At 34.3% G+C, this 27,996-nt stretch overlaps 2 protein-coding genes across 3 annotated transcripts; one reads left to right on the top strand and one right to left on the bottom strand.

Moving 5' to 3' along the window:
- Positions 1-336: 336 nt before the first annotated feature.
- Positions 337-5,324, bottom strand: COP8 (Proteasome component (PCI) domain protein). Its single transcript, XM_059599519.2, has 14 exons — positions 5,090-5,324; positions 4,845-4,996; positions 4,573-4,676; positions 4,384-4,444; positions 3,554-3,646; positions 3,359-3,459; positions 2,870-2,978; positions 2,741-2,785; positions 2,566-2,634; positions 2,367-2,458; positions 2,222-2,264; positions 1,418-1,477; positions 860-919; positions 337-589 (listed from the first exon to the last, which is right to left on the bottom strand). Exons 1-14 carry the CDS (start codon positions 5,217-5,219, stop codon positions 515-517), a joined length of 1,194 nt encoding a protein of 397 aa, XP_059455502.1. The 5' UTR covers positions 5,220-5,324; the 3' UTR covers positions 337-514.
- A 2,680-nt stretch (positions 5,325-8,004) lies between these two features.
- LOC132185733 (alpha-1,6-mannosyl-glycoprotein 2-beta-N-acetylglucosaminyltransferase) lies at positions 8,005-20,482 on the top strand. 2 transcript variants are annotated; one of them, XM_059599508.1, is made up of 16 exons: positions 8,005-8,127; positions 8,862-9,073; positions 11,478-11,614; positions 11,702-11,812; positions 11,924-12,025; positions 12,174-12,282; positions 12,365-12,565; positions 13,139-13,307; positions 13,451-13,532; positions 13,618-13,711; positions 14,038-14,134; positions 16,240-16,333; positions 17,285-17,357; positions 19,093-19,266; positions 19,373-19,495; positions 19,779-20,482. In XM_059599508.1, the coding sequence occupies exons 1-16, from the start codon at positions 8,115-8,117 to the stop codon at positions 19,938-19,940; spliced, it is 1,953 nt and encodes a 650-aa protein (XP_059455491.1). In that variant the 5' UTR covers positions 8,005-8,114; the 3' UTR covers positions 19,941-20,482. The 2 variants fall into 2 exon arrangements, with proteins under 2 accessions (XP_059455491.1, XP_059455492.1); XM_059599509.1 differs by lacking the exon at positions 19,779-20,482 and having other exon boundaries at positions 17,285-17,352; positions 19,373-19,460.
- The last annotated feature ends 7,514 nt before the right edge of the window (positions 20,483-27,996 follow it).

Here is a 27,996-nt window from a genome sequence, read left to right as displayed (position 1 = left end):
CAATAACAATTTCTGAAATTGGGGAGGAGTACTACTACTGCAAAAAAGTGGACAATGAGTAATAATCCAAATAATTCATGTTTGGGAAACGAGGTGAGTTGGATCTTACCTGTTTGAATCATACATGAAAATTAGACCTAGAGAGGTACTTTGACTTGGCTGGAGTAACCATCTTCCAATCAGCCTAGCAAACTTAACGCTATGTCAATTAACTTAAAAAGATCTTTTCATTTGTTGAGAGAGAAACAAAAAAAAAAAAATAGAATCAAAGTCATGCAAATAGCCAGAAGCAAGTTGATTGGAAGGATGGTCATAGGGAGACAGACAACCATCACGGATAAAAACTTGTGATAAAAAGATGCTCTATATTTAGATAACAATTAACAAGCTAAAAGATATTACATAGTGACGTAATCAAATTGAACAGCTAATTAACAGCAATATTTTAAAGCAGAATACATTGGTTTAAATAAAAAAAAAAATTCATCTTCTAAGCGGTCATCGAAAATATCAATCAGACAGGAATTGACAAGCCCTTCTTTGCCATGCTATCCAAGACATCATTGAGAGCCTGACACAGGCCAACAATCTGCAACAAACCGCAAGAATGAAATTAAGGGTCGCTGAATAAGAAACTCACTTATCAGAGCTATTTATCAGCCGATATTATAGTGCAGGACCAATAGCCAGTTTAGGATGACACACAATCAGAGAACTTTTAACTTTATTTTTTTGGAGGGGCAGGGGGGTTAGTTAAATGCTTCAATAATTTGTGCAGGCAGTAGTTTCTTTGAAGTCATGTGCATGTTTGTTCTACAACATAGGTCGTTGATAGATTGCTAGCAAAGCAGAAAATCACCTGATGATCCCATCGTTGCAGCTCTTCAGTGTCATCTTCAAAATGTATGACAGCTTCGACCTGATATAAAATACGTCAGATGGATAAAGAAAAATATGCAGCCGTTCTTTTTCTTCTTTATTCCTTTTCACCTCCTTCAGTCACTAAAAGAAGCTAAGGTTCAGTAAACATAAGATCAAGTGAACTAATCTCAAATTAGCCCAAAAGGATATTCTCAAAACTGAATTGACCCTACTAATTCATATTTGATGACTCAATTGCAGTAAAAATCATTCTAGTCCAAATCCAGAGGGATTCATCTAAAATGACCTTTTTTTTATGAATAAAATGACTTTTTTGTTTTTTGTGACAACATGGAAAAGGGCCAAAAATGATAGCAATTCAAAGTCTTTTCATTTCTTGGCAGGAGTTGAAAACAGGTAAATATTTTTTCAATCAAACACACCCATGATTACAATATTTGTCAGTTTGTTATGACATAATCAACGGAAGCACTTAAAGCTGGGAAGAGAAATTTATTTTATTTCTCTCTGAGCAATAAGAAGTAGTTATTCATACCTGATCAATTGATCCCCGCATTCTATCTTCATAAATCATTCTCGACGCTATCTTCTCAGCCTGCAAGTCAAATATTTAGGCCCTTTAAGAAAAATTGACCACAATGCACTATTCTAGGTGTATGGTACTGAGAGATGAATTCCACTTTATGAAACGGAAAAGATCCGAATGAATGGAAAGCAGAGAAAAAAAAAAGAGGGGGGATGAATTCCACTTTATAGAGACACGCTATAAAAATATACTCATTTATAACTTCTTATCTAGTCGGGAATCAAGAAAATTCAAAGTTATAAATATTTAAAGATAACAAGGATAAAGAGATATTCGCCTTCAAAAAACCTCTTGTTACTATTCTTTTCAACTACAAATGACAATAATAATAATATATATATCAAAACATTTATTTTTATAATATAACTTATAAATTTATAAGTTATAAAATTATAAAAGAATATGTACGGTTACTGTGAATAGCACTATAAAAATTATCACTATTTTGTCACCAATTAAGTTTATGTGATTTTATCACCAATTGTGCCCTAAATATTTTGTTGTGTGGGTTATCAATTTGCAGCCCCTATAATATTCTTTAATAACTTGGATAATATTATAGCGGCCGCAAATTGATAACCCACACAATAAAATATTTAGGGCACAATTGGTGAAAAAAATCACATAAACTTAATTGGTGACAAAATAGTGATAATTTTTATAGTGCTATTCATAGTAACCGTACATACTTCTATACAAACATAGAATTAAGTGTAGTAACAAACTAAATTGACACAGGATACATGAACGTACCTTCTGCGGATCAATGCCCAGCAAGGTGCCCAATTCATCAAAGCTATGCCAGGATTCGTTAAAAAAAAAAAAGAAAAAATTATTCAGTTGCCCACAATAACATAAGAGGAAAAAATAAGAAAAAAAACAGCAGCACTTTCTAAACCTTATATTTGTGTAAAGCTTGCTTGCACTCAAAAGGTTATGCTCAATCATAGCACGATCCAGTACAGTAAAATTGTCTGGCAGAAGTGCTTTCTGTGGAAAAAGTAACAGTTGAGACAAAAGTACTATGGCTTCCGACAATTAGTAAGTTCTGTAAGTGAAATCAAAATAAAAAGATGGAAAAAAAATTTGTTTACAACCTGATGTGCTTTTAATTCTTCAGCAAATGCATCAATTTCAGGTTTTCTCAAAATTCTCTCCAAATACACCTGGGATACACAGCCTCTGAATTAAATTACTATCAAAAGTATAAATAAATATGGACGTGAGAAACAAAGCATAAATCATGCAATATTCTTCAAGCGGAGGGAATACCTTCTGCAAAATAGGATAAATTTTCAACTTTGAGCACCGTTCATCCTGAACCAAATCCCAATATATCAGTTAAATGGTGCAAAGGATTTCTGAAAATACAAATGCTATTCATCAATGGAGGGTGTTTACTTTGTACAAAGTTGCAAGAACACGAGAACGTTGAGGACCCGCAGCTGCCAAAATCGTACATGTCACAGCAGCAGAAAGAGCTTGTTCCAATGCTTCCTCATCAATCTCCCTGCAATAAAAATAATTAGCTTTTGTGAGCTTAATTAAAGTGCCAAAAAGCAAACAGGAGAGGGAGAGAGTGAGAAGGCACTCCATGGTTCACAAGACAATCATAAATGAGATATTATATAATTATTTATTCCAGACTATAATCTGTTGATGAAATAATCCATATCTAGTATCAAGAAATGCAGCCAACAATGCCATGGTTTGGAAACATGAAAAGCTGACGTGTTGCTCTACTGGAAAACAATCCATAGAGCCAAGCCACATTCAACAAATAACTATTTGTAACGAACAGAGACCAAAGACAACACAACAATCACACTTTTTAAAAATAAACCTCATGAAAAGGTTGGATAAACATCGATAAAATGCAAAAATACATACTCATCTCCTATCTGCCGCTTTTCAATTTGGGATATGTCATAATAACGTAATGCTGCTTCCAAGAACTTCCTCTTTAAATCTAAAATCCTTGCGTAACAAACCTAACAATGAGGAAACAAGCGGGAAACAATTAATGAAGTATTACAACATGCAGCCTTTTACACAATTATCTTCAAAGACAAAATAATGTCAAACCTTATACTGTAAATTCAAGACTTCATGTTGACTACTGCTAACCAAAAATGAAGCCTTATTTATAAAAGCTTCCGCATTAACAGCATCATCATCCTGCAAAATAAGCAAGCAACATAGTCCATAACTGCAGTGACATGTGGCCATATTCCAAGACGAAAATTCCTGATTCAAGCATTGTGCTCGTCTAAATAATGCATCACTGGAATGTAGATGCTGCATAAGGAATAAAAGTCCTCAATTGAACACCACCATCAAGTCCTAGACAAGACTAACCAACCTGAACAATAAATAGCATCTAGTATTGACATAACTGCACAGGGATTTTCATTCATCCGAATGAAAGCAAGGAGTCCAAATGCTATCCACACAGAAATCACAGATCACCTTAATTATCACATCCTGTAAACGGGCCATGTCTACCACTTGTTAGAATGACACATATCCCATTTCTTTCTACACCTATACTGGGTGTCCACATCAGTTTACTTCCGAATATGAATAGAAGAACAAGCACCTATGAACTAAAAAATTTTACATTTGAATAGTTATGGTACTCTAGAATCTTCTAACAATTTCTTATTCACAGTATGGCAACTGTCCTCTGAGATGAATACCAAAATAACAGTTGCCAATGCAATTCCACCTGAACCCAATATCCCATATTTGAGCTCTCTCGTTGGAGCCTCCAAGACACAAACACACACACACCCTATAATCCACTCGAGCGTTGCCATTTCCGATAAATAGCGTGTCCAGTAATGCCCAAGTGCACCAATGTTAAGTAAAATAATCTCAATCAAAAGATTATACTCGCAAAATAAAGCCAATACCTCAAGATAAAGGCGAGCAATTTGGACACATTTTGACAACCTGAATGTATCATCAATCACTCTGATAGAGGCATCCAAATAAAAAATAATTAAAAAATAACATAATATTCATAACTATAACTTCCTTAAATGAGTAAAAATAATAATTAATAATAACAACAACAACAACAAATGATCTTACTCTCAGACCTCATTCCAGAATCTAGATCAATACCACTGAGCATCTGAGCTGCTTTAGACCACTCCTGCTCAGACTCATATAATTCAGCAAGTTTCTCCCTGATAATTAACACCTGCACCTCATACAGACAGATAACAAAGTTTGTTAAACAAAATTAACTGAATCCACATATATCCTGGGAAAATACAGCTTGTAGATGACCAGGAAAGACAATCATACTTTCAAACTAATACAGTTTACAACTAAACAGCCGAGAACCGATGGCTTTGCCGAAACAAACCTGCTCTTCGAACGAAACGACGCGAGGCTGAATCTGAGCAAGAGCATAATGCGCAATCTCTTTTTGGGCCTCGGGCTCCAATTTCCCTAATTCTTGCGCGAAGCTCTGCAAGAGCTGCCGCGACACCACCAATGGAACGTCGTCGGATAACACTGTGATACAAGAGGGAAATTCTAGAACGATTAGTACTTTGGCGCTTGAAATCCAAGCAAATGAAAGGAGAGTGAGTGAGAAAGAAAGTTCACCGTGGTCGATGAATTTCTTGGCCTGAACGACGTCGTTGGAGGAAATAACGGTGGCGAGGATGTGCCTGTACTGTTCGATCCTCTGCCTCTGGTCTGTGATCGCAGAGGCGCTCGCGAAGGCACTCTCCATGGAAGTTCGAGTTCTTTCCTCGGTGGACGAAAACCTAAACCCTTAAATTTTCTTGAGAGGGTACTTAGCTCCGCTGCCGGAGTCAGAAAGTTCCCAATTGATCGACTATCCGGATCCCTCCGATTACTTAAAAAATATGAATTTCGCATATTTCAAATCACAGCCATAAGTTGCATCCAAGGGTCTAAATTACGCCACGTGTCCAATTGTATTAAAACAAAACACTAACACAAACACAAACCCACTTAATTATATCAAATCTTAATTAAAAAACTAATAAATTAAAAATAAAAATAAAAAGGGAGGAACCACCCAAAGGGCGGTGCCTGTAGTGGCCGCGCACCACCCCGGGTCTTGTAGGAGTAGCGCACGGGCACCCCTAGGCCATGGGTGGCCACGTCGCGTGGGGGTGGCCGCCCCAGCCACTTTCCTTGGGTGGTTTTTCCATCCAAATTTTTATTTTTTTTAAATAATAATAATTCAGATTTGATATAATTAAGTGTGTTTGTTTTTGCGTAATTGTCCATGTTTTTGCATACTTGTCTGCAACTCTAATTCTTAAGTTGGTGTTGGAACTGGGCGTTTTTGAAAAAGTGGTAATACTCTTTATTCATATTTGAACAAGAATACAAGAGCCTTAACTCTACGAAAAAATAGCATTAAGCTCTAAAAGGACGGTTGGAACTGGGCGTTGTTTGTCCACAATGAATTATTGGCAACTTCAGGTGGGTTTTCCTTCTAACCTATATGTTAAATATTTTTTGCTTCATATGGTTGGGAAGCTGACATTATAATATAATTAAATGGTTAAATTTATTATTTTATATCAACTTAAATATTTGAAATAAGTGGCGTTTTAATATTGATTGTGTTAGAGAGCTCAAACTGTGAGTCTACAATTCTACATCTATTTTTATTGATTGTAAAATAGTTGGAAGTATAGCAATATTTTAGTATTTTATTTAAAAAATCAACTTCTTTTTTTTTTTTGTAACTTTACCCCATGAAATGTCATGCATTTTGCAAACGCCTATCAAAAGTTTAAAAATTCTCACTTTGGTGTATGAATCTTTTGATTTTTTCCAATTACCCTATTCCGTTAGAGATTAGAGTTAAATCAAACAGTAGAAGAGGTAAAAAGACCTTTATACCCTTGAAAATTTTGAAAATATTAAAATTACCCTTATTTACAAAAAATAAATTTATTATTATTATTAAATAATAATAATAATAATAATAATAATAATAAAAAGTGACCTTGGTGACCCACGATGGTCACTTTTTTTTTTCCTTATTTTTAATAATAATAATAACAATAATAAATTAATAATAATATGACCCGGGGTCACAAGGTGGGTAGGTTAGATCTATCCGTGAACCCATGTGTCGGGATTTTTTTTATTATTATTATTTAATTAAAAATAGGGTTTTTTTTTTGTTGGGTTCTTTATCATCCTCATATTTTGAAAATCAATCATTTGATTTGGAGGACTCACATTAATGAAGGTGTACATCCTACAGATTTAATTGTTAATTTTCAAAATATGAAGAATAGAAAAATAAAATTAGAATACTAAATAACATTTATTTCTAAAAAAGGGAAACTTTAGAAAAAATTTCAACTCATTTTGACACTATCTCCAAAGTTTAAAAACTATCAATTAAAGGTATTGAACTTTCAATTTATTTCAATTACCAAATTCTGTAAGGATTTTCCATTAATTTTTGTCAAAATACATTTTTTTTATATATATATAAAAAAATAAAAATTGCAAAGATGTTGCAAAGATTTTTTTTATTTTTTAAATAAAATAATAAAGGTCTAAATCTTTGCAATTTTTTATGTTATTTTATATGATATGAAAATATGGATATTTTGAAAATTTTGACAAGGCTTAACAAAAAAATTATAATAAAACGGGGGTAATTGAGAGAAATTGAAAATTTAATACGAGTTATTTACCTTTGATGAAACTTTTAAAATGCATGAAAGTTGATGAATTTTGTGAAGTTTGTTCATTTAAAAAAAAATAAAAATAGATATACTGTCGAACATGCTAAAATTGGAAATTACATCCACGCATAGGGTGTAAACAAGTTGAGCTTGAACGAGCTTTCCTAATTTGGGCTTTGCTTGTTTAAATTTTACTCGAGCTCGAGCTCGAGCCGAACTTAAGGGCGAGCAAAAAAATCGAGCCCAAGCTTAAATTCATAATAAGTCGAGCTCTTATATTTAATTTATTATAAATTTAAACTTCAAGTACTCTTAAACGGTTCAAGAACCCAACTTGCATATGCGCATTTACTTAGCTTGGCTAGCTGAGTATGAAACCCGAGTTAAAATAGCAAGACACTTGGTTTCGAAGATAGAAGATATACATTATTTTATAATAAAATGATGCTATTAGGAAAAAAAAAAAATCATCAATTTTTAATATTAATATAAGTAACTATGTGAACAACTACCAATTCGAGCCTTAGCTTAACCGAGTTGAGCCGAACTTGCTTCATTTAATATTCGAATTAGTATTTGTATTCACGAAATGCCTCATTTAATAATTGAATTGAGCACAAGCCGATCCTGAGCGAACTCACGAACGGGTTGCTCGTTTAACACCCCTACACGCACTCCAGCATTTGCTGTGTCCAGTACGAGCGAAATGTTCACTTGTTCAGTGTCAAAATGAGTTCTTTACTCTATTCAAGGGAAAGCAAAGCAAACGGAGTGGTCATAGCAAAATTAGGAGTACTTACATCACTTTCCATCCCATAACATTCTCGCACCTCTTAAAAAACGCGATCATCTCTCTCAGGCGATTCTTTCCGTAACCGAACTCGAAAGCAATTATCAGTCTCTGTAATCACAGGCACCGCACCATCATTAACCGCACCGAAATGGATAGCACCGGTTAGTCTCCGCACTTGTTTCCTTACTTCTCTTCGCATTTGAATTCGATTATAATCGTTGCGTATTGTGGCGGTTCTGTTCTTATTGCGTCGTTATCTGAACATTTTGCTCCCGTTTGGTTGCCGAGAAAATCACTAGAAAAATAAAATAAAAGAACGGAAACGAAAAGAGGGATTGGAATCGTATTGCAAACATTCGAATACTATCATGTGAAGAGATTCTTGTTTCTGTCACAGAAATATTTGTTTCTTTTTCTTTTCATTTTGTTTTTCTTCCATTTTTTCATCTTTTCATCTCAGTTACAGTTAATTCGTTATTTGTAATTATCACGCTTGGATTTTGAATGATATGTAGTGTGATTTAGTTGAAAAGATGTTCAAATTTAGTGTTATTGGATTTTTGAATTGCTTTTGTGTCGGGCCAGAGAACAAAAAAATGCTTTCGAATGCTAAGTTTTAGGGAAGGTCATGCGTTCTATTATGTGCAAAGTATCATTGATGTGTTTTAAATATTATCGATTTGCTTTCAAATTTCGTAAAGAACTCTGGATTTTGTTGAATTTGCTATATGAGACTTTGTGGATGTTCAGTAGCAAACGAATCTCAGGACCTAATTAGACTTTGTGAGGGTTCACTGGCGTAGATGCCAATTGAAATTTAAATTACTTGAAGATTTTTTTTTTTTTTTTTTTCTTGTTACTTTTTTGTTCTGACGAATTTTGAGGCACTTGACAGGGAATTCTCAGGATATTGTGGTGCCACCAGTTGAAGGTGTTGCTGGTGGAGGGACTGCTTATGGATGGAGTGACGATAGTATTCACGGTACAAATGCAATCAAGGGATCAATTGACCCAACCGTGGCCCCGTCAGCAGATTTAGTGCATGTATGGTGCATGCCAAGCACAGCGAATGTTGGTCCACAAGAAATGCCGAGAGACTTGGAGCCTGTAAGTATGATTAGACCCTTTTTTCTATGCTTGCAATTATGTTTTCATTATGTAGGTACATTTCACAGTATGAGTCCTGACTTCTAATATTTATGTTCATGCATGTGAGTCTTGTTCATATTCTGCGTACCAGCGTTCCTGTATCCTTGCATAAGAATCACATGCATGCGTCAGTTACCCCCTTCACACTCTAAGATGCACACACCGGTATAGGACTTGGCTTCTATGCGGTCTGCGGTACTAAATTTGAATGGCCCAGATTTTATAAGGGATTTTCAACCCAAGAACTAACGGGTTTTACCAAACAACAAGGCCTAACATTTTTTTTTTCCGTCTATTTTCTGTTGTGAAACCATCCAAAACAGACCTATTGGCAACGCGGGAAACGAGGTCTATCCTCTCTTCGCGAGGTGGATCTTCGAGAAATGAGGTCTGTCCTAAATTGCTAGATTTTATTCCCAAAGAGGGAGAGTGGATTGCGAACAGAGATGGAGAAAGAAGGCATGACTTGAAGTTGCCTATGCTCCACTTGGAGAAGACTAGTCTATGACAGACAACACAAAAACAAACCAAAGCAACAGAGATGAGTCCTTGCTCTCCTTTGCCTACTTCTCTCGTATGGCATCCGTGGACCATAACACTAGCATCAACTATAACAGCAATGGAAGCGAAACCCAGATGTAATTCCTTCATCTCGGTGGTCATCTTCAATTTACCAGGGAAAGACCCAACACAGTTAACAGCAGACAAAAGCTCCATCATTTCTTCAGCTCCCTTCAACTCCTCAAACCTTGCCTCTCATGGCACAGGAAGCATCACAGCTCTGTTGCAAGTGGTACAGAGTGAAGAGAAAAAGGAGATGTTTGTTTTGAAAAGTTTTCACGAAAGAAAATAGACGGAAAAAACATTTAGTTTTACCGTTTGGTAAAACACCGTTAGTTTTTGGGTTGAAAATCCCTTATAAAATCGGGGCCATTCAAATCTAGTCCCGCAGATATGCGGTAGTTTACACTACCGCATAGATGCCAAGTCCTACTGGTATAATATAATGATTATTTGCTCAGGTAATGCACACTAGTTAATGTGTTTATTCATGCACTTTTATCAATTTTTTTGGAATCATGCATATATGGGCTATTGTCCATTGTTGTAGAATAAGTGGATCCCAAATGATGCAGGCCCATTATAGTCCTAGATGCACGTGTGTAATGACTAATTGATCATATAATGTACCTTTATCAATATGTTCATGCGTACGCATGTATTCTGGTCAGTTTCACTCCAAATAATCCCAATAAGTACTTAAGGATCTATGAACACATTTACGCATGCATGGTCCTAGTTGTTTATATTTAGTCTCTTCTATATGATATGATTTTCAAGTACTTTCAGCAGTCGTGGAGACTGGTAAGTGTAGATTAAATAGCCCAAATATGCATGTATGGCTTATTGTTTTATATCAAGTAGAAACATGCATGTGGTTGTAAGTACTTAAAAGAGTATGACATGCATTCTTGCATGCTTTGCTAATCTAACCTAATATGATACAAGTACACCACATTCATAGTGGATGTTACGTCTAGCATGTGGCAAGTTTCCTTATGAATGGTCAGCATACTTGTTTTCAGCAGACATTGCATACATTTTGTTTTTTAGCTTGAACCTATGTTTTTATATACAACATTTTCCTTTTGATATGATGTGATATTAGAACAAAAAATCTCTGGAAGTATTAGCCAAAAAAAAAGAGAGGAGAGGTTTTTGCTTTGATTCTACTCCTGGTCAGAGGATAGTCGGCTGTCCAATTTTCTGATCTTAAAAGGGAGAAAAAGAAAATAGAGACTTCAGATAGGCTGCAAAGCCTGGCGTCAGGCAGATAGATGCCAGACAGGTCTTAAAAAAAACTTTAAGAGTATAAATTTGGTTCTATTGTTTGGACAGCTTGAGATTTTGTTAATCAATGTGTATATGAAAATTTGTAGTAGACCTTTTTATGGTGTTAACCGATAAGGTTTCTGTGATTCTAGGAAGTTTAAGCTTTCTTCATGCATAGAAATGTAAAATATAAATATATATATAATTAAATTCCCTTTCTTATTTTGCAAGCTTAAGTCAAACACTTTCTCATCTTGACATGGTTTCATATGTCAACTGTTTTCTTATAAACAATAAACAAAGAAATGAATACTTTCCATTTGGCGGTATTACCTTTATTTTTTTTTTTTCATCTGTAATTATTTTAAGAGTATGTAAAAAATGTAATAACTTAGAAATATGAGCATATTGTTTGCTTCTTGATTCTGTAGAACCATATAAACTTTCTAGATGTTCTATAGTCAGCATGTACTCTAATGTTTGTGAGTGGCCATAGTGATCTAACTTCCAAATTTTGTTTATCTTGAAGATAAATCTTCTGGCAGCTAGGAATGAAAGAGAAAGCGTTCAAATTGCAATACATCCAAAAGTTTCTTGGGGAGGTTCTTGTGTTGCAGGGGTTGTGCAGGTTCAGTGTAATGACTTATGCTCCACGAGTGGTGATCGGTTAGTTTCTTGAAGACAGATTCTTCTGGGTATAGCTATATGATTTACGATTCCTGTTTATAATCTGCTGATATTGGATATGGGCAGGTTGGTTGTTGGACAATCATTAATGATGCGGCGTGTAGTACCCATTTTAGGTGTTCCAGATGCTCTTGTGCCCCTTGATCTTCCAGTTAGTCAAATAAGCCTAAGTCCAGGGTACTAACCACATTAATTTGATAGTGCTTCTTTTACTGTGGTTTGACTAAATGGATGAATTCTGATTGATTGCCTGACACTGAGATGGTTTTCTTTTTCTCGAAATTGCAGAGAGACCACCGCAGTTTGGGTTTCCATTGATGTTCCAGGCATGCAGCCCCCAGGTCAATATGAGGGGGAGGTCATCATTACTGCTATAAAAACAGATGGAGGGTGAGTCCATTTTTCTATTAACTTAAATCACTTTTAACTGTATTATCAACTTTTGTGGTCATTCAGTATGGCTGATTAGGATTCCTGTTATAAAATACTTGCAATATGGATATGGAGTTCTCTGAATTTTCCATTTCGACTTTTGCAGGTCTCCAGCACAATGCTTGGGCAAAGCTGAGAGGCATCAACTTTACACAGAACTTAGGAGCTGTCTGGACATTGTGGAGCCCATTGATGGAAAACCTTTGGGAGAAGTGGTTGGGTTCTGAATATTCTTTGTGTATAATTTGAATATTCTTGTCAACCTTGGCAATGTTCATGTGAGCATCTGTTTTTTAGGTAGAAAGAGTGAAATCCGCAAGTACATCTTTAAGAAGAGTTCTTCTATCTCCATCATTTTCTGAGTTCTTTTCAGATAATGGGCCAGTTGATATAATGGATGAAGATGCTATTTCAAACCTGTCAATACGTGTGAAGTTACATTTGACAGTTTGGGACTTCATTCTTCCTGCAACTCCTTCTCTTCCTGCTGTGTTTGGTGTATCCTCTCTCTGTTTCAAATTGAATTTTTGGGAAGTTAAACTTGGGGTTTTCTTTGAAATATACATCGCAAGTTTTCTTTTAATAAAATAGTTGTATTTAAGTCCCATACAAGTGCAGTCAATATATAGCTCAAAGCAAATCAAGGAGTAAAGTTATATAGAATGAAGTTTAAGCCAATTAAGATGTAAGTGCATAGAAACTTGTTAATTTAAAGGTCAAATACATTTTGCAAGAATGAAGAATATTTACTTTCTTATATTTATGCCATCAAGTACATTGCAAATATATCAATGGGTATAGAGTACGGAAACAAGCATGGCCAACTAAAATACTATACTCATGCAAATGGAATATGGAGAGATGCTGCATTGCGCAGGTCTGCCACCAATGAATATGTGCATTGCTAATACCATGATCCATCCTTTCTTCAATGTGAACCCTGGCTATTCTTAGATTTAAATTATTATTTGGGGGCATTGGGTTGTAAGCTAACACTTAATCGAAATCTTTATGAAGAAAATAGATTTTATCAGAGGGGTTTGCTTGTTTGTTTCTTTAACTTAATTTCAGATATCTGATACTGTAATTGAGGACCGTTTTGGTGTTAAACATGGGACTGATGAGTGGTATGAAGCATTGGACCGGCATTTCAAGTGGCTTCTTCAATATAGAATCAGCCCATATTTCTGCAGATGGGGTGATAGTATGCGTGTGTTGACATACACCTGCCCGTGGCCAGGTAAGTTTACTGAAGCGAGGCAAATAATTTCATTAGTATCTACTAATTAATTCTTAGACAACACCTTCCCTTGTTTTTTTGTGATAAGAATTTTTCAGATTATACAGATGCTGATTTATTTTTTATTTTTTTGGCTATTCTAGCCAATCATCCAAAATCAGATGAATATTTTTCAGACCCGCGACTAGCAGCATATGCTGTACCATATAGTCGAGCAGTCTCCAGGTATACAGTCAGTTGTCCACATTTGCTTCTGTCAGGTATATTTACAGTGAAAACTGATGAGCTCCACCCACTTGTGATGTAACAGTAGTGATGCTGCGAAGGATTACTTGCAGAAAGAAATTGAGATATTGAGGACAAAGACTCACTGGAAGAAAGCTTATTTTTACTTGTGGGATGAGGTATGACCGGAAAAGGGACCTTTTGTTTATCATGTTACTAAGAAATAATGCCTCAGGATGATAAAATAATGTAAATAGCTGGTTATTTGTCTTATATGTACGGCTGTCTAATTAAGAAAATGGATTAACAAAGAGGTAGTGTTTCGGGATAAATTTTAAATTATATTTGCACTTCTGCAGAATACACTATAAAATATCATCTTTTCCCTTTCTATTTGCTTCAATTTATACAGTTGCTTGGTATCAATTCTTCAAATGGTTCTTAAAGCAATGCCATTCGTTATAATTTCCTGATGAGATGATGTGCATGCCCTAATATTTGTCAGCCTCTAAACTTGGAACAATATGATTCCATTCGCACCATGGCCAGTGAGATCCACGCTCATGCTCCTGACGCACGTGTCTTAACTAGTTACTACAGCGGTATGAGTTATCTACCTTCTCTTTTAACTTCACAGTTTATGTATAATTACTTCCTTCTGTTTTCCCCCTTTTTAATTAGTAAATACTTTATGAGAAAGACAAACACCGAAGTACATAGGATGCGTGTGGGAGAGCCCCTAAATTACAATCTGAAATTTAACAATAAAAAGAAAAAGGAAAAAAGAACGGAAAAGAAAAGAGGAAGGTTGGATACTGCGTACAGCCAACATCCCAGTCATACAATAACCGCAAGAATGAAGACTTAAGGGATATGAAAATGTTCTACACAGTGAATGTTGGACTATTCCCCATCCTCTGCGAATGGACCACATAAGACAATGTGGAATAGGTTCTCGGGTTGCACCCCTCGTTTACTCATCAAAAGAAAAAAAAAAATTACTGTGGAATAGCATGCTGTATTTTACTGCTTCTGTGATGGCCAAACTTTCTTTTTCAAGAAGCATGCAGATCAACAATTCTCTTTGGCATCACTAATTGGACCACAAAAAGAGAAAACACTAGCGACCACATTTGTGTTGCCATCATTCTATTTGTATGATCTTTAAAATTTCCATGATCTTGTGGCTTTCTGGTATCGTTTAAAGGGCTCTAAACTTTTGACTATCTAGTCGATGGATTTTTTCTTGAAATGGTCATAAATGTAAATTGATGTGTTTCTTGGTTTTGGTCTGGCCACGTGGATCAATTTATGGTCTGAATCTGATCTATTAGTCTGCTTGCAGGTTTTGATATGTTATAGTTCAATAACCCAAATCATTGGATTCGATAACTAATGAATCAATATCAAATACAAGTTGATATGATCTATGAGTTAGTGTTAAATCACCACTTTGATACCATATTAAATCACCACTCTATCATTCACCTCCCATTTAATTAAGATATTCTACGTGTTGGACCACTCTATCATTCACCCCCCATTTAATTAAGATATTCTATGTGTTGGACATCACCTATAAGAAGGAAGTTTGAGCCCACATCTGAGGGGGTGTGATAAAGTATAGATTAAATGATTAAATTTACTTTTTCCTATCAGCTTAAGCTTTTGGGTTTAGTGGTGATTTAACAATTAGGGGTTGACAATATTACTAGCATTAGAAATTATAGGTGAAAGAATTGGGATTTCTAGCATAGAGAAGTGGTGGGAAAGATGAAAATAGGAAAAATTCAAGGTGTGATATTCTTAAGGCTTGGGATCCTATTGGTGATGATGGTCTTTTATGAGACTATATTGTTCTACAGGATTGTCTATGAAAAATTGTCTTGACAAGATTGTTATATTTAAGATAATACCAATGAAAGAAGGAAAACTATTTTGGCACCCTATATATCAGAGTTTATGAATTACGAATTGAGCAGAAGCTAAAGATGAAGATGCTTTCTTTTGGTGGGAAATTAGAATTGAACTTTTGAGTTTGTTCTTTGCTTTGTCGTTCCATTGACAAGGGCGAGCTTTCAATCTTCTGTGTAAATTCATGTGAAACGATGCAAGTATCTTATATTCTAAATTCTTTATGCTAGTTATGTAGTCAAGAAAATCATGTTTCTGTAGATGTTGAATCAGATTTGTTTGGTGTTGAAAAGATAGAATCTATAACCTAGTTTGGTCAAAATGCAATATAATAGCATATGGTTTGCTCAAGAACTTAATTCAGAATGGGATTTATCACTGGAATCTAAATTTATTGGTTTATTATATTGCTTTTGAATACTTTTTAATGATTCAAAATGGATGCATAATTTTTTTTTCTTTGAGAAACACACAGCATTTCATTTGTTCTACTGGTGTTGTACATTGTTAAAATCATCACAGTACAGGAATTAATACTCCTTTAAAAAAATCAAAGTTTAAGCATTAACACTAAAATGTCAGACTATTGGCTCTTTTTGTAACCTATAGAATTGGATTTGTTTGTAATTATCACATCAACATTCATTGGTGCTAGTCACAATTTTCTTTGATTGGATTTGTTGCTTTATTCTCCCTCTGTGTGTCTGTTTGCACATCTGTGCATGTTCTCAATTACTGCAAAACCTTGGTTTACATTTTACTATGTTCTTGCCTTGATTTATCTGTTGTGTAGGACCAAGTGATGCACCTCTTGCACCTACTGCTTTTGAGGCTTTTGTGAAAGTTCCAAATTTTCTGCGGCCTCATACTCAAATTTATTGTACAAGGTATCTTTGTCAATTGGGTTTTCTAAATGCCACTAAAAATATTTCTGATTTGTTTTATTATATAAAACTATACTTGTACTTGAATTTGTGTATTAATCTCGCTTGTTTGAACTAGAAGATAACTGACAAAGGATTATGTATAATTCACAACCAACTCACCAAAGGGTTCTAGTTCATACGAACTCTGGCTGCCAGTTATTGTACCAAGCTGAGTGTTTCTAGAACAGTGGTTTTATTTTAAGTTAATTCATTATCAATAGGGGTTAATTTCTTTGAAGAGGTGGTTTGGGCTCATCATGTCACCATGCAGCAGAAAGCTTGTGTCAGAATAGGAAAATATTTTATATGCATGAGCAGCATATATCTGTTTCTTCTGTCACAAAATTGTTTAGGTGAATGGTTGTGTTTTGAGCGCAAGATTCATGTTGCAGTCACAATTGGGGTCAATCTTGTCTACTATGGGAGATGGCCATGGGTTATGACATTAGAAGTCCAAAAAATGTCATGCTCATTATTGTTGGAATTTCGGGTTGAGATTGGTCTTGGGCTATCTCAGTGACTTGTTTTATCCATTGTGTCTTAACTGACTGTACTCAGCATGACAGGCACCTCTTACAGGAGATCTTTCTTAAACTTTGACACCAATATATCTTCAGAACTCATCAATATTCTCACTTTTATCGTATACATGGTTACCAAACTAGATCTTAGGTTTGATTGTGCACTTAAAGATTTGAAGGTGAATACTCACTGGCCATGACATGAATGTTTGCAGGACTGCAAGGTTGAACTTATTTTGTTCATGACTTATATTTTATATGTAGTATTAAAGAGGCTTCTGCCTTAGTCTCCTTAGAGTATATTAGCTCATGTTGTAGAAATCATATGATGCATCTCGCAATTAGTCCAGTGTCTTCTACTGCCTAAAAGTTTAGGACTTTATTATTGCAGTGAGTGGGTGCTTGGCAATCGAGAGGATTTGGTCAAGGATATTATTGCTGAATTACAACCTGAGAATGGTGAGGTAATATTCAAGTGGAGCCGCTGCCCGTGGCTTATAATCTTCTTTATCTTGTGAATATTTCTTTAATCTAATTTGTTATACAGTGTGTTTCCTATATTCTCTCTTTCATTAAATTTTTTTCTTTTATACAAGTAACTTTTTATCCCAAGGGGGAAGGGAATGGGAGATTCAAACTAGTGACATCTGCTTCATGAGGCATGGTCCCTAATTGATTAAGTTACCTTTGGGGTCTCTCATTCATTGAAAAAATTTCAGAAAGATTTGTCCATATGTATCATAAACAATCTTCTAGGCAGAAATTATTGTGTTGAATAGAATGCTGAATCTTTTTGTTTTTTTTTTTGGGTTGGGTTGGGTTGTGGGTGGGGGGGGACAGTCTGTTACTTGGATATGCCTTTTTTTTAGGTAGTGTATAACATTGGAATGAGTAGACTGCTGGAGATATCAGCTGCTTAGTTGGTAAAGTCCCGTACAGGGGCAAACTACAGACCTGGGTTAAAACTCTTCTGTGCTTAAATTCCGTTTTCTTTAATGGATAGATGATATTAGAACTATTGATTTGATTTCATGCGTTTAGATGTGGTATTTGTGGACACACACACATATATAAAGGATGGTTGACCACCCTTAACTGGTGGGGGGATGATGAGTGGACACTGCCCTCACAGGATAGGGCTGCCACCCCTCATGTGGTGAGGGGCGGCCCTCTCACTAGTTAAGGGTGGCTCTCTTCTTTTATTATTATTATTTATTTAAAGTAAATGTGTCACTAGGTATGTATAGTTGGCTTATGACGTGTCAAACGAAAGCTATGTGGCATCAATTGATTGGTTTGATGCAGCACACCATTAATTAATTAGATCGTAAATTGATGGAGGGACTTATTTGAAATTAGAGGAAAATCAAAGGACTCAATTGTTGAAATCGGAAATTCATTGACTAAATTGAAATCGCATGAAAGCCTTGAAACTAAATTTTATTTTTCCCTTAATATATTAACATTCCTATTCATGAGTAGGCCCAAACTATCCTTTAATAAATGAGGCTTAACACATAAAATATTTATTTTTACATGGGAGGTATAATATAGAGTCAAGATTCAAACTAACCCCTACTCTGATACTATGTTAAATTACTAGTTATTCTAAAAGTAAACCGACAAAAAGAAATATCAATTTAATCATTTAATTAGTATTCTAGTAGTTGCAATGTTATAATGAAGGATGTACATGATATTTAGGCAGCGTATCTTACTTAAAGGTAGCTATTGTTTATATTGAACGGTATTAGCACTTCTGTAATATAACCTAGCAAGATTTGGGCATTCTTTGGGTAATTCCTTATTGAGTGTGAAGTTTAACTATGAGCTTTCCAATCTCAATGGCATTGCAATTTTTTATTTTTTATATTTAAAAAAAAAAAATTATGCATGGAAAAAATGTTTTATCTCATTTGACGATTTATTCTAATCGTTGGATATACTTTAACTCAAATGTTTCAATCATTGTTATTGTTTTTTCTTTGAAATGCAGTGAGGGCTGCATGGGATATATGGTTAACATTTTTGGTCAAACGTATCTATAATATGACAAGACAGTTTGTGTTTTTCAGAGGGATTTCCCCTTGATTCCTATTGCACCGAATGCTTGATAACCCTGTTGATTTCTAAACAATACCTGTTTGGACTGCATCTGTTTTTTACTTGCTGAAAGGATTTAGCCTGTTTTTCGTGTAGGAGTGGTGGACATATGTGTGCATGGGACCATCCGATCCCCATCCCAATTGGCACCTTGGCATGCGAGGTACACAACACCGTGCTGTTTTTTGGCGTGTATGGAAAGAAGGTGGTACTGGATTCTTATATTGGGGTGCCAACTGCTATGAGAAGGCTTCGGTTCCCAGTGCTGAGGTAGCCTGGCCTCATGGTCCTTTATCATTTATAAACTCGAATGGTACCTTTTCGAATCTCCATATGTGTACGTGTGTTTGCTGAAATGTTGTGTCTGCCTAATCAGATAAGATTTAGGCGCGGCCTTCCCCCTGGAGACGGGGTTTTGTTTTACCCTGGTGAGGTGTTCTCATCTTCACATCAACCAGTTGCTTCAGTTAGACTAGAACGCATTCTCAGTGGCTTGCAGGTGAAATGATCTTTGAATTCATGCACATTCCTTTTTTTCATGGGGCTACGAATAGTTTGGTTTAATAAGTTGCCAGTTAATTACTAGAGGTGGAAGTAATATTTAACAAGTAAGATTCGACTGTTATCTTCGGTAATTTTCAGAATCACAACACCTGCACTTACATTGCATAATATTCATTTTTCTATCCAGTATTCTTCATTATCTTCCTCATGTGATTTCATAATATGCGAAGTCTACATTGCATGTTTTGATAAAATATATGTTTGGGGTGCCTTAATAGGACATCGAGTACCTGAAGCTCTATGCTTCAAGATATGGTAGGAATGAAAGTGTTGCTCTTTTGGAGAAGACAGGTGTGTACCTTGGTCCTGAGCGCTACACGGTTGAGCACATGCCAGTTGACATAATGCGCGGTGAGATCTTCAACACGTGCCGATCGTGAAAGAAAGCTTTTGCACACTTCAGAAAATACGACAGGAATGAAGAGGCGGTTCCTCTTCCAGTGAATGCGCACACGAATTTACAGAAAAGAGGGCATGCAGGGAGATATATTCAACAGTGGAGAGATACGTTGATTAACAGTTACTTTCTGCATTCATACAAGCTTGATATTTTGGCACGTACTTAGTATCGCATGCACATAGAGGCTAGGTTGCAGCTAATTTTCTTCTGCAGGAGAAAATGATGGCACATTCTGGGTTTCACAGCATGCTACACTCTCTTGTTTGGCATGACACATTCTGGTTCCCTTCAAAGCTCACGTGTTTTGCTCCTTGTTGTTCAATGGTGGTTACTGCGTTGGCACTCGTTCAATTTGCTTTAATTATGTGTTTATAGTGGAATTTCAGACCTCTTTTTTTCCTATTTGTGAATAATAGGCAGTTTGTTTTTTATGCCCAAGTCCGGACTTGCCTATTTTGTTGGACCATAGGTAATTTTCATTGTAAATTCAGGCTATGTTCTATTGAATTGGTGGGTAATAGATGCCTTGATGTTCACTAAATCAAATATAGTTTCTTTTTTTGGTAAAAAATGCTGGACGTTTTGACAATTTGAAAAAGGTACCGAAATTCATTTAGGTTTGGAGAAACAATTTTTACCAAAAAAGACGTCATTCCCTATGTGCGCCTGATTGCAATATTGCTGCCAAATTTATACGAGTGAAGTTAAATCTACAATTGGTATATAACTTTTTTACAATTATGACACGTGTTAGCATGTGATCGGAGCTATATCAACCATCAAAAAAAAAATGTTGTACATGAGTTGTAGGTGAGCATTTATTTATTTTGACATGTCCGCACAAGAGAGGAGAGGAAAATTCAAACTAATGACCTTCGCTTCATTAGGCGTGGTTTTAACGGATTGAGTTACCTTTTGGAGACTATTTTTTTAATTTATGGAATAGTAAATCCAAGCGGATGAGTACAAGAAACTCATTAATGGGCGTTTTTTGTGTCTTGACTTTTAGGGACGTCAAATTGTGTTGAATTTTGTTGCAACTTGCAAGTTAAGAAATGTATACCAAACTGGTTGGCCTCAATTCCTACCTGTAAAGCCTAGATATTATACGGAAAGACCTTTCACACCAGTTGAGATTACGACTATAGTTCATGTTTTTAGTAATATTATAATTTTACATCCGAGTAATATGACAATTGACAAGCACGACTGACCTTTCATGTGCTGCTTCATTCTTTTTCCGCCCTTGGTGTACTGTCTTTGACTGGCCAGGATGCCTTACAATTGCTCATAATAATTACATACAATTTGGGTATTCTCAAAGAGAGACAAGGGTTGTAGGGTTTATTTGTTCCTGATAAGTAGGCTCTGCATTTCAAACCGTTTAGCCTAGGTTTCTCCCACTACTCATTTTTCGGTGAAATTGTTTGAATTACATGCAATTTGAACAATTTAATTATAGAAAAACCTGGATCGTATTTGACAAAGACAAGATTTCATGTCTTTTCAAAACGGGATTCAAAGTTGGAAAATTACATTTTATCCCCCAAAGTTTGAGGTGATTTGCAATTCGACCTCCAAAGTTTCAATTTTGGCAATCTACCCCCCTAAAGTTTCAAATTTTTGCAATTTGACCAATATTATTCCAAAATTTTCATATTACCCATAATTTTTATTTTTTATAAAAACAAAAAATAAAAAAATAAATTTGAGGGTGCAAAAATGGTCAGATGGCCAAATGGGTGGCTATAGCCACCTCAATTTTTTTTTTTTTTTTTGAAAAAAAAAAATTAGGGGCAATGTAGAAAGTTTTGAATACAATTGGTCAAATTGCAAAAATTTGAAACTTTGGGAGAGTAAATTGCCAAAATTAAAACTTTGGAGGTCAAATTACAAATCGCTCCAAACTTTAAGAAGGTAAAATATAATTTTCTCAAAGTTATAACTCCTCTCTCTCTCTCTCTCTGAATAAATATTAATTGACCCTGTATTCACAAGGTAGGTAGCATAGACCCAAAATATTCGTTATATCATCATATCGACAATGGCTTTCATAAAAAAAGAGAAAAAAAAAAAAAGAAAAAAAAAAGACTTGAATAAATAAAAGAAATAAAAAATAAAAAATAAAAAAGGAGAATGGCTTTCAACGGCACCCTTTTTTTGTAAAGGAAAAAAGGGAGGGAGTGGGTCTGCAACTATCAAGATTCAAGGTGGACTTTTGGGAGCAACTCAAAAGATAATCAACTTGGTGATCATTACTCCTTGGCCTTTCCCTCATTTCCCCCTTTTCACATTCTCCATCTCCCATTCTCGTCCACCTCTTTTTTCTTTGGTACAATTTTACGTGTTAGATGTGATAAATGAATACAGAATGTCAATGCTCTTCCTACAGTTTCTCTTTTTCCTTCTTTTTATCAGCTTTGAGCTAATCAATACATTGCTTTAAGTTTTAACAAATTTGACGACTCATCTTTTTTCTGCTTTGAACCAATCAATTTTCTAGCAACTAGCAAACCATAATGGCATTTTGAACTTCCAATTTGTTTTTGACAGCTAACAAATTCTGGTCTAGCAAGTGTGTAGTCACTAGTCACCATTCTCCTTTAAAGCAATTTTTTTTTTTTTTTTTATATATATAAATAATTTATTAAATTGATATATATTTTTAGACCACGTGATTCTCGTGCTCATTTTAAAAAATTACATACTTTATATATATTATAACCCTCTTTTTTTTTTTTTTTTGGCATGTCCGTACAAGAGAAAGAGAGAGATTCGAACTAGTGACCTCCGCTTCATTAGACATAGCCCCAGCTGATTGAGGACAATTATAACCCATTTTAAAAAGGAAACTTTGTACATAAGTCCATCCACTAATTATTTGCAAAAACAAGGGGGAGCAAAACAAAGATTTTATCCTATCCCTACAATTGTTTATTGGCGAAAGCCTTGAGGAATCAAATCCCCTCAGCACACTAGAAGTGATATTTTAATGATGCATAATTGCATATGACATTAAAAGTGCTTTTAATAATGTTTTTTTTTAATAATGTTAGCCACACTTGTTTAGCCTTTATTTACCTTTTCTATTCACACATCTTGTGTCCGGTCAATTCTCCAAACAATGCATATAAAATGGATCAGGTCCATTGTACATTTTAAAGTTATATGAATAGATAGAACTGATAAAAAAAAATATATAATTTATTCGCAAAAAGTTTTTGCCCTTTTGAAGATACCCTTTTTCTTTATAAAATCAAAGTACATTTTTTTAGCTAAAAACTTTTATATAATATAAAGCTTAAAAACCCGATGAAAGTTATATGAATATACTCAATTCTCATTAGTAATATGCTATTTTTTTAATAAGTAGCGTTTTCCAAATTCGATGAAAGAATAAAAAAAAATTAGGGATATAAAATGGTAATGGAGTCGTCCATTATTTCAAAAGCCAACACTTAGCTTAATCAGTATCCAACAGGCTCGTGTAAAATCTCTCGTTTTCTCTATGGTGGTTTTCCTCCATGGGCGGCCACCTAAGTTTTTACGTCAATGACAGGCAGAGTCTTTGAGCTTTCAAAGTCCATCACAGGCTGCACTGCCATGATAGCAATTGAATAATCAAAATCACGTGGAAAATGATGGTGTCTTTTTTATACTTTTAAAATTATTATTTAATTAAAATTTAATAGTAATTTATAAAAAGAAAATATATAGAACAAGTTTGAGATTGAATTTGAGAAATTAAATTTTTAAGTCAAAAAATACTTTTTGACAAAAGCTTCATTTTTAAGCGTACAAGAAGTGCGTTTTAGTCATTTTTTGACCATTTGAGTGTCAAACAATAGGCCTCTCAAACGCACACCCAAACAGACCCTTAACATTTTTTTATACAAGTAACATACCCTTAGCATATGGGGAAGCTTTGGCAGCTTCTCTTGCAATTTCTCTGGCTACATCTTTGAAGCTCTCAGTGTTCTCTTTGGAAGGTGACTCGTAGTTGGTTATTACAACTCTTCTCCACCCTTCCATAGTCTCAGATTGGAAAATTGAGAATGTCATCTTAGACTCCATTTCCTTCATTCCTTCCTCCTTTTCCTGGAATGCAAGAAAAATTAACAGAAGTGTAAATTTCTGCGTCCACCATGTGGCTTATTGGGTTAAGGCAAGAGTTTTCTCCGGCTGCATTCCCACTTACCTACCGCATCTTCCATCTTTTCCCATTTGTAGTGGAAAAGATCTACCCTCTCTTGTTTCTTTGTTACTTGTAGTTTTCTTGCGAAAAGAAAAAAACAAAAAAAAAAAAAAAAAACCCTTAGCATTACTCGTTTATAAATTACATAGTCATAAATTAATGTGATAAACATCTTGTAAGATATTTTTAATAAAAATATAATACCTTAAACAACACTCAAATCAAGTTGGGTGAACCTATTCTCACCACCTTTTTTTTTTTTTTTGGTTCACATTACTTAATTGTGTCTATTTATCCTAACATCCTCTCTCTCTCTCTCCTATAGTGGGTTTCACCCTATGAGTGGGATAGTGTCAAAGAAGGCAATTATCATCCCAATAATAAAAGCAGGATATATTTGACTATATATTAAGATTGACGCTAACTTGGCTTTGCATAAAAGTCCATACAAGCTTACCATTTGGAGGTACATAAATAATGAGGACATAGTTGGGGGCCCAATAAATAGTCAAAATAAATTAAATAAATTCAATATTGTGAGATAAAATAAGGTACGTATATATAGCTCTACTAATCAGCCGACCATGAAAGGAATCTGCTTACCTATCCCCACAAAGGACATGCAGCTCTCTAATTATTTAATTACTTCTAATAATTTATTGATTATGAGCTACACCCAATAAAAAACGATATAAAAAAGATCACCTAAACCAACTCTTCACAATAAAATATTCCTAAGTAGTGAGGCCAAACAAAAATGCTTAAAATAGTTTGAGAAAACTTGAGAGAATTCCTAACTCGACTTGATATTATTCCATTCAGTTAGGATTTTTTATTATTATTTTTTTTCAAAATATCATACGTACTCATTTTTTATAAGAAAAATTACAAAGATATTGCAAAGATTTTTTTATATAAAAAAAAAACGCCTGAATCTTTACAATTATTTTATTTTTATTTTTTTATAATAATAAAAAAAAGAGTAATTTAAAAATTTTGACAAGATTTAACGAAAAATTATAACTGAAATAAGTAATTGAAAGAGATTGAAAGTCTCGTACTCTTAATTGAGAATTTTTTAACTTTGCGGAGAAAATTTGGAAAAAATTTTGTAAAGTCCAAATAGTTTGTACTATAATTTTTTTTAGAAACTCCTAAAAAAACTATATGAAAAAAAAATAATAATAATAAAATATAGTTTTTTTTGTGATTAATGAGGTAAGTGTGACGTGACGTACTTGATGAATCTGTAAAACAGTAAGAGTAGTGGTAAAAATAATATCGTGAGCACCGCTTGAGGCCAAATGAATCTGAAGCGTCCACGTCAGGCCAACTAGTTGATGGTCCCGTGGACTAGATTGGATTGTACTCTGAACTCCGGAGACCGAAAGGTGGCAGAGAGGTGGGGCATTGAAAATGAAAAGGTCGAAAATACCCCCAACCTTTTGTCATCGTCCTACACTTTGAAAAAGGAGGTGCCCTTTGTGTAGCTGTCTTTTACCCGAATATAGGGGCTCTGCACAAAAAGACAAAAGGCTCTTTACCTTTTTAAGTAAGAGCTCATTATATTGTACTCTACATCGAAATCAGCATGATAAGCATTAAAAACATTTATATATATATATATATATATATATATAAAAAGAGTCTTATGGGGGGCTGGAATTGTAAATTAACTAACCTTTTTATTATAGCTCGAAATTGAATAGTTGATTTGAATTTGATTAATTTAATAAATGAAATGAGTTTTGAATATAAATTTAAGCTCGACTATTTAACGAATTAAATTGGTACAAATTTGGTTTGACTCATATAAAATCATATTATTTTAATTTTATAACGAAAATATTTAAGTAATTAAAAAGATAAAGAATAATTTTTTTGTAATGTTATAACTGCATTTGTGATTGTAATTTTTTCTTAGGGTCTGTTTGAAATTGCGTTTGATAGACTTAAAAGTACTTTTAACACTCAAAAAGTACGTTTGAAAAAAAAAAGTACTCATTTAGTAAAAAAATTAAATGCACTTTTAAGAGTTCAAAAAACTTAAAAATTGTTAAAATACACTTTTGAAATTAAGCTTTTGCCAAAAGTTTATTTTTGACTATTTTTAGGCTTTTTGGACATGTAAAAGTGTTTTTAATTTTTTACCAAACGAGTACTTTTTTTATTCAAACGGACTTTTTAAGTGTTAAAAGCACTTTTAGACTTCTCAAACGCAATCTCAAATATACTCTTAATATATGTATGTACAATAAAACATATATATAAAGTTGAGACTTTATTGTTTAAAATTATAGATAAATAATAAGATATAATATAAATAGTCGATTTCATCATAAACAATTATATATGATTTTACTACAAGTATCAGGTTATTGATATTTTTTAAGTTTATAAATAAAAATCAATTTATCTAATTAACTCAAAGGATAAAATATTACCAATAATGAAGTAATTAATTATCAGAATTTCCAAAAAATTATAAACAATAATGATATTTAACATTACTCATAAGTTAATTGTGTAACTCATAAACAAGTTCAAGTTCCTTGAAAAATAAATTAATTAAATTTGAACAAATTATCTTACTCGCTGACAAATTTGATTTAAAAAATTAATTAATTACAAGAAGTGGGTTTTATATATAAAATTGGTTTTTTTTCAAGTACCAGGTTGCAGGGCCATGACCCTTCCTTAAACGACGTTGCTAACATTCAATATTTGACTTTACACGAGCTTAGTGCACGTGTACACTGTACAGTCTATAAGCAACTGATGAGGGCGTGGAGGACATTTGGCCTCCCATGGGACTGTATTTACAAGCTTGCCATGCTGGAGCTGAATTGGCGATTTAGCGTTAACTTATACAAACGGAAGGTATAATAATTAACGAAGAAAAAAAAAGAACAAGGTTTTGGAGAGATTCACGAGAAAGCCACTCGCATTTGGACAAATTTGGGGACAAACCGTAAAAATTGTCCGCATTGTCGTGCTTGCTCGTCCTTATCGGTTCCGTGGCATTACTGTCAATAATAATATTAAACAATAAATCGTCTCAAACCCAGCACATGGTCGCACAAGTATGTTCCCGACAAAAAAGAAAAATCGTAAAAACCAGCGCGCACACAAGTTAATTAGGACACTGACTCTTTTATTATTATTATTTTTTAAAATACAAATATTAAGAAGCAAATTATTATATAAAACACTTTTAAAGATATAAATAATTTTCACCTTTAATACTTATCAGATCACTTACTAAAAAAAAAAGGCCATTTAAACTCATTAACAAACACAATATTTTCTTAGAAATTAACATGATATTATATGACAATCATCATGAGGCTAATGATGTTTTCTAAGTGACGTAGAAATTCATGCATTGTTTATCAGATCATTTACATAGTAGTCTATATTATACTGTTTATTAAAGTTTTAAGAAGGGTTTTGAGTGTTAAAAAAAAAGATACGGGAAGAAATACTGGCCTAGTACGGGTATAATTGTCTTTCTGTATGGGTCATACAAATTGTTTTACGGGAAGAAAAGATTTAAGAATGTGAAAGAAAAAAACGTTTTCTCTGTTTTATCGAAGGTAATGAAAAAAATACCCTTTTCGCAAAACGACAATCACCGCCGAGTCCGACTTCTTCCGACAAAAGTCATCGAATCGCTTATTTCGACACGTGGACGGTCAATTGGACTAGCAGCCAGGGGTTGAGACTTGGGACCCGGGTTTTCTCGAACTCTGGTTAAAAAGTACAGGTTGAAAAACTAAACCATGGTTAACTGGCGCCGCTTTAATCATTTTCTACTATTACTTTGCTCACTTCGTTCAAA

Source organism: Corylus avellana, chromosome 7 (assembly GCF_965113065.1).
Source record: "Corylus avellana chromosome 7, dhCorAvel1.hap1.2, whole genome shotgun sequence".
Taxonomy (NCBI): domain Eukaryota; kingdom Viridiplantae; phylum Streptophyta; class Magnoliopsida; order Fagales; family Betulaceae; genus Corylus; species Corylus avellana.
This window is presented reverse-complemented; position numbering and strand designations above follow the sequence as displayed.

Bases quoted from the DNA above. Each gene is read 5' to 3' on its own strand.
- COP8 (XM_059599519.2), bottom strand. From the start codon at position 5,219: ATGGAGAGTGCCTTCGCGAGCGCCTCTGCGATCACAGACCAGAGGCAG. The intron at 4,445-4,572 runs GTCTGAGAGTAA...TGCCTCTATCAG, and splicing joins GATCTAGATTCTGGAATGAG to AGTGATTGATGATACATTCA. The intron at 3,460-3,553 runs GTTTGACATTAT...CCTCATTGTTAG, and splicing joins TCTTGAATTTACAGTATAAG to GTTTGTTACGCAAGGATTTT.
- LOC132185733 (XM_059599508.1), top strand. The intron at 11,615-11,701 runs GTTAGTTTCTTG...GGATATGGGCAG, and splicing joins TGCTCCACGAGTGGTGATCG to GTTGGTTGTTGGACAATCAT. The intron at 19,496-19,778 runs GTGAAATGATCT...GTGCCTTAATAG, and splicing joins GCATTCTCAGTGGCTTGCAG to GACATCGAGTACCTGAAGCT.